Below are 10,952 nucleotides of genomic sequence, written 5' to 3'. Positions count from 1 at the left end.
AAAGATTAAAATCAGCTAATAAATACTGAAAACACTATATATCCTAATTTACCACATTTTACTATTATTATGCTTTTAAGGTCATTTACAACTAACATGTCTCCATGGTGAAAATACTATGTGAATGGTGCACAACAGCATATCTCGCCACAGCTCAGTGACTTCACAGGGGGCTTGAAATCACATTGCTGGGGAGTATGTACCCCACAAAAATCGACAAGCAAAAGAATTAAGGGTTTAGTCTCAAGATAGCAGAATGTTGACCCCTGCAGAAAGGTGACCAACACACCTCTGACTCAGCTCTAGGACTCCAGACTCCATCCTCAGCTCAGCTTGCTTGAAACCCACATTTCAAGTGTGTGCTGTGTTGACTTTCAAGATAGCCAGGGACAAACTAGATAGAGCCACAGCTAAGAGAACTCAGGAAACCAATCTTGGCCAACCCTCCCTAGGAGACTTATAAGACTGATTGACCACAGTCAGTCTTGGGTGTCCAGACCCCACCTTTAATAATCAGCCAGATTTGCACCAGGAACTTCCGGTGGTGGCCTCTCTCCAAAGTGGGTTTCAGTGCTCGCCTCCCACTCCCCTACTCCCTGCCCTTCTCTCTTCTGCACAGACACAGCTCTAGCCAGATCAGACTTCTTTCACTCCTCAAATACCCTATACCTTGGGTCTACAAATCCAGAAGCCCGCAGGGACCACAGTGTAATGACTTGTATGACAAGCAAGGGGACCCCAGAGCCCTCAAAGAAGGCCAGGTGTTCCATGCTGCTGGCACAGCCACTGCTCAGGCCAATCTGCTTGTGCAGTGGAGGGACGAGGCCCTGCTGTAATCTTTTTTTTTTTTTTAAGATTTAATTTATTCATGAGAGACACAGAGAGAGAGGCAGAGAGACACAGGCAGAGGGAGAAGCAGGCTCCATGCAAGGAGCCCGGTGTGGGACTCAATCCTCGGACCCCGGGATCATGCCCTGAGCCGAAGGCAGATGCTCAACGCTGAGCCACTCAGGCGTCCCAATGTGATCTTATTTTTCAAGAGAAATTAGGAATGTGGGTCTTTGTAAAATAAAAAATTCCCTCATTTCAAGTTAAAAAGGATTTCACATTTTCATCGTTAACTGTGTGAGGTGGACACACTAACCTATACCTTACTGCGGCAATCATTGCACAACATATATCCATATATCCAATCACTATGTTGTTTGTGCATGTTCAACTTACACAATGTCGTATGTTGACTTCTCTATAAAGCTGGAGGAAAAAAAGGGTAAATAAAACAGATAGCATTTTTCAACTCCTGGGGGGAAAAACCCTTTATTTCATGAGTACTCCAGGCTAGAACGATGGAGGGTGAGTGGTATTGAGGTCCTAGGCCACCAAGACAAGGCCTCACACCCTCTCAGCCAGCCTGATTTCCCCACAAACACTCATGCACCTTGCCGGCATCCCTCATTAAACAGGAGAGGTCACTCTTGCCTTGCTGCCTCAGGCATTTGAGAAAGCCTCAATCCCAGAAAATTCAAAGGAGGAGGTGGTTCTCCCCAGGTCAGACAGCCAACAGGTGAAAGGAGTTGGTGAATCCAAGTCCCCCATTCCTACTCTCTGGTGGGACAATTCTGAGGCAATTCTAAATGATTCCTCAGGGACCGCCCCCCCATAGGGTGCAACTCCAGGTGCCCACCAGGCTGATAAGCTCATCCGCACACCCTTCAGTGGTTTCTACTTTCTCGAGGTCTTCCACGCCCTGGAGTCACCCCCAAGCAAGATTCCTGCACCCAAGTCCTCTACTCGGTTTGCTTTCAGGGAACCCAAACCCTAACCACACGGGTGGATGCTCTAACTCCAGATTTTCTTTTTTTTTTTTTTTTTAAATTTTTATTTATTTATGATAGTCACAGAGAGAGAGAGAGGCAGAGACACAGGCAGCGGGAGAAGCAGGCTCCATGTACCGGAAGCCCGACGTGGGATTCGATCCCGGGTCTCCAGGATCGCGCCCTGGGCCAAAGGCAGGCGCCAAACCGCTGCGCCACCCACGGATCCCTAACTCCAGATTTTCACACGTTGCTTCCTCTGTCCTGAGCACTCTTGAATGGTTCTTCAAAAATTTGGTTCAAGGGGCACCTGGGTGGCTCAGTGGTTGAGAGTCTGCCTTTGGTTCAGGACATGATCTCAGGGTACTGGGATCGAGTCCCTCATCGAGCTCTTCCCCCTTCTCCCTCTGCCTATCTCTCATGAATAAATAAAATCTTAAAAAATATATAAAAAGAATCTACTTCAATATCAGTTCCTCTGGAAGTCTTCCCTGACCCTTCTCTCTTCCAGTGCTGGGGGATCCCACCTTGCTGGCTCCCGTACTTGCAAACCTACTTGCAAACCGTTAAGAAGCTATCATACAAAAAACCTGATACTCTCTGAAGTTTTAACATGTTCATTGGGTCCTATTGACCCCCTTCCCATCCGTGTATTATAGGTGAGGAGACCCCAGCTCAGGAAACCCGACAGAGGCTGGACTTGAACTCACAGGATATCTCCCAGGCACTGGCTGCTTTCAACTTGAAGCTTCATGCCCAACATTACAGTGACTAATAGTATTTAGCTCCCAGGGATGAGGATTTGCCAGCAATGGCTCAGCAGCACCCGGGCAGAGCAAACCCCAGGGGAGAGGGGGAAAGATTAGTCAACTGGCCTGACCTCCAACTCCAGGAGTTGCCTTTTAGAAGAATAAAGAGCACAGAAACCCACAAAAGATATAAGTAACACATTTTCCTTGTTTTACATTTCAGACACTTCATTTTTTTGTCTCTAGAGGTTCATTTTGGGTCTATTTTATATTTTCCATTTTTCTCATCATGCTCACACTTTCTTCTGCCTTCTTGAATGCATAGAGAATGTTTTCACGTCCCTGTCTACTAATTCTATCATCCATTTCACTTCTGAGTCTGGCTTTTCCTCTTTAAGATGAAAAAAATTTTAAGTAATTACTAAAATCTCTTTTGGGGCTAATTATCTTGAAAGTTGCTCTAAATCATTCATAGGGTATCAGAAAGTATCATCTTCAGAAAAAGCTCTAAATATATGTAGTTCAACAGCATTCAATGTAATACAGAATTAGGGATGGTATCAGAAAATTTCCAAGGAGGGAATCCAATCTCTCATGTCAACATCAAAATTAGACACAAAACATAATTTACTGCCCACTGACTTCTTCCTTTATTTCTAGAGAGAATGTTAAAAAGTTTGGGCCTGGATTAGATACTGGTGACTGAATAGGACTGCATTTCCACGAGTCTTTAGATAGCAAAACATTAAAACAAAGACCCAGATTTATTAGAGAGTTTTATTTACATAAACACAAAATTTCCATCAACTGTTTCAACTGTTTCAATTTTAGGCGCACCAGGTGGACACACTGCCTCTAAAAGGTATTAGAAGAAAAAAAGGGGTACACTCGTCGCTTGAACCTTGTTGTTAAAGCACTTTATTTAAAAATCCTGTTTCCATTACACTCTGCCTGAAATCAGAACGGCTATTTTCACTATACAGGTTAGAAAACTGAGGCTGGAAAATGAAGCCAAGACTTCAATTCAGTTTGCAATGCAATTTCTTGGGCAACATTTTCCGCTAAACCCTAGCGGCCAGGACTAGAGAGGCCTTTAACAAATGGCTAGCCAAATTAAAAACTCATTAACTAATAGTGAACATGGAATCTGGCTTAAGCCAGAGTGAGGTCAAGAGTCACTCAAAATCCATTTAGTACTTTTTATGCAGAAAAGGGCCTGGATTCAAAGTCTGCCCCTGTAAGATTGTAACACAGTCTTCTTGAAGATTGTGCTCCAAACACAGGATCCTGCTCGGTACCACGCTTTTCCCCACCAGACGCTAGGGGCTTACTAATACGCAGCTGACAAAGACACAGCCCCTGAACGTGTATAACCCATCATCCCAAATGCCCTTCTGAGGGTCTTCCCAAAGACATGCATGTAGGACTGTGTGCATCTTCCTCTGTGAAGGGCTGCACTTGAGGCTCTCATCCCCTAGGTTCTCATTTTAGCAAGGGAGATAACATGTCTCACAGGGAAGGAACAGGACCTCCAGGCAGGCTAAGAAACCGGCCCAGTGAAAGAACTGTTACTCAAACCTCGGAGTGATCCTGGAGTCGTGCTTCCTACAGAGTAGAAGGGGAAACCAACAAATCTGGACTTAAGAGTAAGCCGGCAAAGAGACTGGACGCCATAGCCAAAGCCTAAGTGTGTGTGTGTGCAGACGTGTGCGCCCACATGTATGTACACATAGGCATATACTTATATGTAACAATTTCGGGAATGGGTGTCACTTTTGTTCTCGTACTAGGTCTACTAGGTCTGTGCTTTTAAATTGAAATCTGACACAGATTTGAAACACTGCACAAATCAAAGCATACAGCTAGATGAATTTCCAAAAATTCAATACATCCAGGTAACCGGCACCCTACTTAAGAAACAAAATGGTACTAGCCCTTCTGTGTCCTGTCCTTAAGTTTACCTTCTAAGGCAGCCTTTAGGATTTAAAATCAAAGTCAGATGTACAGCAGAAAAATGGGGAAACAATGTTCACTTTCTGACTCAAAGACCAGAAACAAAGAGATAGGTTTTAAGGCTCAAGAGGTGCATTTTAAAAAATTATCTTTATTTAGGTTTCAGATTCAGCACATGTATCAAAGACTAATCAACATAAAGAAGTAAATAAGACATTAATTGGAAGTCTTACATCTCTCTAAACTCTGACCAATGTCAAGATTGCCACTATTACCAGAACTCCAACATAGTCAAGTTGTAAACAAGCTATCATGAACAACACACAGTGTGCACGGAGATGCAGAGGCAAAAGACATGCTAGCACTGGGCTCTCCTCTCTTCCTTGCTGATGTCTTCCCATTTGACGGTCCACTTTTGCTTTCCATGCTAAGTCCCAAATAAAGTCCAAAGGCTCAAGGTCAACCTGACCAAAAACTCTTCCAGAGGAATGCATTCTTAAACTGTTGTGCCTGCAACCTTGTTTTTGCCAGGATGAAGTTCAGATCAAGATGTACAATACAATCTCGATGACGGTGCAGACCGAGTCGAGAACTGAAGTTGAGCAGTAACCCGAGTTAAGGCATGAATGCACACACACACACGTGCACACACACAGCGCCCGCGCTATCACAAACGTAGGATTCCTTCTACCGCCTCCCGAGAGGCAACCAGGGCTTGGCAGTAAACCACGACTGCTGAGCATTCTGGAAAATGCTCCCCATAATGTCATGCTAACAGCTGTGTGTGTATGTTAAAAAAAAAAAAAAAAGTAGAAAAAAAAACAACCACCCAGAAACGAAAACCTAAAAACCCCTTAATCTCTTACAATGGCTCTTGAGCATGGAACTCATGTAGCAGCGTCAATGGCTGGCTCTTTAATAAATTTGGAAATAAAAGATTCTTTTACTATGTATTTCTTTGGTAGTTACCACTACAAAGTTGTCAGTGTTGGTTACCTAAAAGACAAGTACTGGACAGAAGATCAAGTTACACAGAAATGATTCTTCTGTACTGGTAAGAGAAAAATATTGCGCTCTTGAAGCACAAGTTACGATGCTTGTTCTCGCCTTATTGGGCATCCTCTATAAGCAAGGCTTCGTGCAGGAAAAGTTCATGTCTACCTAACAAAGGGCGATACATAGTCTATTTTCCTACAATTGAACAGTTAACAAAAATTCACATTATCAATGATCTCTGGTCAAATCAGTTAGAAGCCAATTACAAAGGAGCGGCAGCACTTGGTGTCAAAGCCACATTCTGGTCGCGCATTCATCCCACGGTTGTGGTATCTCAGGAGCTCAGAATTTAAAACTCCCTTCAGTTAACAAAGGAGTAAGTTGAATTACATCTTAAATACTTCCATCATCTGCCAAATTTCTAGAATTCTGTCCAGAAATGCCAGCATGCTTGATGAGAGAAAGCAATTCAGAGCCCAGAGAGGTGTCAGGTATTAGATAAGTCAATTTGGTTTTGTATAAAAGGCATGGTAATCTGGCAACAGAGTACTTATCCTATTAGCAGCACAGTGGTAGCCAAGGGTCTCTGTCAGCAAGACAGGGAAAGGAAGCTACTGTTGCTCCCGCCTGCCCTCGGGACAGCTCCTGATCTTAGAGGCCTTCCTTCCGGAAGTCGGTCCAGGGTGACCCTGAGCACGTGGGCCGCAGGAATGGCAGTAACCATAGTCAGCCCCCTTGAGAAGAGCCCGAGGTAAGTCAGCTTCCCATGGATGAAGGGGCTCTTGCCTCCAAGGGCTCAGGGTCTGGATTTTATGGGTCCCTGGTGGCTAAACCATCACCAAGAACGGCCCTGGCAGGTATCCTGCCCGTGTGTGACAGGCTCCACACAGGGTCAGAAACCACTTTAGAAGGGCATGAAACAGCACAGACTCAAAATAGTAGTGTTTGTTCTATCAATTCTGAATGTCGGCAGGGAGAGGCAACTAGATTTATGTTGAAAAAGTGCTGTTTGAAGGAGCTGTGTTTTATTTTGAAATGAAATGACTAGGGGAACCAGCACTACATTTCTGCAAAGTCTGAAAGTCAAGAACCTATTTCTAGAAGGCATTTATCAGGAACGGTTTGCTCACGCCAAGTGCTTTTTCATTCACCATATGGCAATGTTTTGACTTTTGTGCTTTCGGGAGGTAACTCAATTGACAGGAAGCAGAGGGAAGCTCATTACATTATGGACTTTCTCATTTGAGTGCAAGCCACTATCCCAACAGCATTGAATTCTATCATCTCGCGAAAGATTCTTGTAAACATAGACCATATTTCTCCTATGAGAAAAACCAAGAACTGTACCATGAAGGCAAAATTTGTTTGCCTCCTCTCAGAATTCCTCGGAATGGCAATGTACCAGGAGGGACGGCAGGCTGTTGGTGAGATCCCTGGGTTTGCTAAGACCCCGTCCGATCGAATTAAAAATCTAAAGCCTCAATAATTAAATGCCAAACTTGTTCCCCATATCTGAGAACTGTACTATGATTATGTATATTACATACACATTATAAATAAAATTTATATAGACCAATTGAGGAGTGAAGTTCAGGGGTGAAAGCAGGAAGAGGTGAAAAATCCTATTGTTGCTTTTACTCTCGAGTTCTTAAAATGCTAGTCAAACACTATTATCCAACAAGACTTGTTTCATTCTGTAATTCTTAAATATGCATTCGAAGGCAAAAATGGAAGTTTCTATACTGTACACTATTAAATATCTACAATGTCACGGTTCCTTATTTTTAGGAGTGTGTTTAATAAAGAGCTAGCTATTAGAGATGGGTGTCACAAAACATGGACTCTTAAAAATTACCGATAAATTAATTTTCAGTTCTCTGATTATATCCAACAGATACACATTCTCATCATAAAATATACATTCTCTAGTAAGTTATTTTCGTCCACAGCATATATAAATATGCAAACACAGGTGGTAAAAATCACTTTACTACCAAAGTACAAAACAGTAACTGCTGAAAAGCAAAAATAAAGATGTTGCAAGTATTAAGAAAAGAGTGACTCACAGTGTTCCACTTCCAAGTGAAACCAAATGATTTATTTGTGCTAAATGAATGGAAATAATGTATTCAGAGTATACTTGTTTGTACACTGCACTTGCTTATACTGGGCAACACAAGTGCTCATCGATGCTCATGTGCTACCGTCTTCTCACCTCTTTTCTTTTCTGCCAAGCAATAAAGTATTCTGAGGCCGCTATGCCAAGATATTCCTATAATGTTCATTTCAAATAGTACTTTCTAATAGTATTTTGCACCTTTAAAATATTTGTTCAAACTCTATTTTAGGGGAACACGAAGAATGGGAAGGGGAAGATAGCTGTTTTTGTTACAATCACGTTGCCTTCTGCAGCAGAAATCAAAGAGCGTGTGTTCTAATTGGCCATCAGAACCACTGGTGGGCAGGACAGCATTTATGGACTGGTGTTAGAGGGGCCGGGTTGGGGAGATTACCACTAAAGATAAGGAAAAAATCACACCTGAATACACATCAGTTGTCCACCCCACCTGGATGTGGAAAAGGTAGAGCCACGCGGTCCATGACTTAGGCTGTCTTGTTTCACAGGAGGCGTGGATGTTGACACTGAAAATAACCTACACAAAGTGTATCTGTAGAAAGCTCTAGGCCAGAGCACATTGTCTCGGGCACTGATCCATCTAGCTTTCCATTCTACACGGAAGGCTAGATTTTCAAAGGTCGGAACTGTAGTGCTGAATTATGGGTTACGTTTGGTAAACACCATTATAATGGGGGCGGGGGGCAAGGGGGAGGATCAGCTCAGTAATTTTCTGCAAATTCATGAAAAAAAAATATAAAAAAGATATCCCTTTTTATTTTACAAACCTAAAAGCCAGGAAAATGAAGCTCTGGGGCCAAGCAAAAATTGCACGCTGCTGCTGAATTACCAAATATCGAATAGCAAATGTTCCAGCCAGGGAATGGACGTACACGTAGATTCAAGTAGAACACTGATGGAAAAAAGTCGTCTGTGTAGTGTCGTAGACACACAACACTGGCTGCGTTTCCGACAAACACTTACAACACAAGTAATAGTGAAGCCTAGATAACGTCAGTGCAAATAAGTCAGATCCAGAACTGCCAGGGAAGGAAGCCTTTGGCGTTGAGCAGGCGGCTCCACTGTCCGAGTCCCCACGTGAGCTGCAGACGAAGCACATGCATTAAGGCTGGGAGGGGGGGTGCGCCGGCTGCGGCGAGGGGGCGGGCGGCGCGCCGGCCGCGGGGGGGGCCGCCGGCTGCATGGGGGGCGGCGGCGGCGGCGGCGGCGGCTGCACGGGGCTCTGTGTGTTGGGAGACGGAGGCGGCGTGGGCCGTTTGAATTTGTCAGGACTGTTGCTTCTCCGCGGTGAAGGCCTCTGCAGAGAGGACAGAAGGGCAGGTCAGTCCGGGGCGGACCGCTCCTTTTTAACCGCCTGACAAGTGGGGGCTGGTGAAGGGGGTTGGGGGGCCACAGAGACCAGAGGCTAGCGAGTTCCTGGCCTGCCCCTCCCGCTCCCTCAAGTGGGGACGTAAACACCTTGGGGTCTGCACCGACACCCGTGAAAAAGCCACACAAAGTGACTATGAAACTTGCACTGACCAAACTGCTGGACTCGGGCCATTCCACGGGACAGTCCTAGAATCAAAAACAGCGCCACATCCCCCAACTGGATCTCCTCTGTCCTTGTTTGTCACCGAGTTGCTTCCATTGCTCTACTCAGTTATCAACATCCCAAAAGCTGCAGCTCAACCAGATGTTTCCCAACAAACCAATAAAAACAGCTTCAGAAATACCTTACTGCTTTTGTAGGGTAAGAGTCTTCTTTTGAAGGTTTCCTTATTGGAACCAGTACCCTCCCTTCTTCACTATTCTCAAACTCCTGTGTGCTACGTTTTCAACTGTTCTATTAGTCAACTTAATAAGCAGCTCTCAAGGAAAAACTCCGAGTGAAGTCTGAACAAAAAGCATTTAAGACTCCTTCTGATTCCAGGAGAGAAAATTGAGTGAAACCAGAAATAGGGCTAATTTCAAGAAGAATACTGAAGATCAGTGAACTGTGAAGATGCCAACAATAAATATTTTAGACATTGTAGCAACCAGCAATGACTCGTTATAGCAAAGAACTGGCCAGAGTTTAATTACGGCCTTGGCCAGAGTTCAAATTACATTTCACAAAGGATAATTTTTCACAGAAAGTGAAGCTGAAGTTTTGTCTCCTGGGAAGGATTTTAGTTTCAACACCAGAATTTGGTATCAAACTGCTGGGAAGTCTCTATAGATTGAAGGTGAACTGATGGTGGGAGGGAGAAAAAAAGTAAATGTCTATAACAGCATCACCCCTGTTCTCCTAAAAAGAAGCCGTTGCTACCACCATCAGGAATCAGTGTGGCTTCCTCCCCCGTGGATACTCACTGTGATACCATGGGAGGCTCCCATATGCTGCACATGAAGACCCGGGGAATTGTAATAAGACATTCCGGCTCTTGTCAGTGAAGTCGGTGGCGTGAAGCCAACTGTGTGACTTGCATATGATAGACCTGAAATATAACAACAAGTATTATTTCAGATTCCAATATCTAGTGTCTTCAACCACCGAGAAGAATTTAAAATGCAAAAGTTTTCAGTCACCAAAAAAAATGAACACACATGAAAAGTGTGGTGGGCTCATCAAATGGCCTGCTGGGTAAAAGGGGATATAAAAGTCAAGTCCTAGAATAGAACAGAGAGCCCAGAAATAGGTCCGCACATAAACAATCGAAAGGTGCCAAGAATACATAATGGGGAAAGGGTAGCCTCTTCAACAAATGGTACTGAGAAAACTGGATATCCACATGCAAAGGAATGCAGCTGGACCCTTACCTTATACCATTCACAAAAATCAATTCAAAATGATTGGATTAAAGGACTCCGACATAAGACCTACAACTATACACTCTTAGAAGAAAACATAGAGGGAAAGTTTCATGATATTGATCTTAGCAATAGATGTCTCAGATGTGACACCAAAAGCACAACCACAAAAGCAGAAAATAGACAAGTGGGACTATATCAAACTCAAAAGCTTCCACAGCAAAGGAAATAATCAACAGAAAAGCAAACTATGGAATATGAGGAAATATTTAAAAACCATGTATCAGATAAGGGATTAGTATTCAAAATATATAAGGAACTCCTACAGTTCAGTAACAACCCAATTAAAAAATGGGCAAAGGACTTGAACAGACATCTCTCCAAAGACATAGAAATAGGCAACAGGCATATGAAAAGATGCTCAACATCATGCAACATTATCCACAAGAGTCAAGATGTATAAATCACCTAAATCAAACTCAACACCCAAAAAACAAAATAATCCAATCAAGAAATGGGCAGAAGACATGA

At 43.6% G+C, this 10,952-nt stretch overlaps 1 protein-coding gene across 1 annotated transcript in view; it reads right to left on the bottom strand.

Moving 5' to 3' along the window:
• Positions 1-4,647: 4,647 nt before the first annotated feature.
• Positions 4,648-10,952, bottom strand: part of CCDC6 (coiled-coil domain containing 6) — a 111,742-nt gene continuing 105,437 nt past the window's right edge. The window contains exons 8-9 of the mRNA XM_055308837.1: positions 9,984-10,108; positions 4,648-8,946 (exon numbers count right to left, since the gene is read on the bottom strand). Of these exons, the coding sequence (XP_055164812.1) occupies positions 8,752-8,946; positions 9,984-10,108 (320 nt within the window). The 3' untranslated portion in view covers positions 4,648-8,751. The remainder of the gene's footprint in view (positions 8,947-9,983; positions 10,109-10,952) is intronic.

The sequence above is a fragment of the Nyctereutes procyonoides genome, unplaced genomic scaffold (assembly GCF_905146905.1).
Source record: "Nyctereutes procyonoides isolate TBG_1078 unplaced genomic scaffold, NYPRO_anot_genome, whole genome shotgun sequence".
Lineage (NCBI taxonomy): Eukaryota > Metazoa > Chordata > Mammalia > Carnivora > Canidae > Nyctereutes > Nyctereutes procyonoides.
Note: the sequence above shows the minus strand (reverse complement) of the source record. Positions and strands in the feature narration are given on the sequence as shown.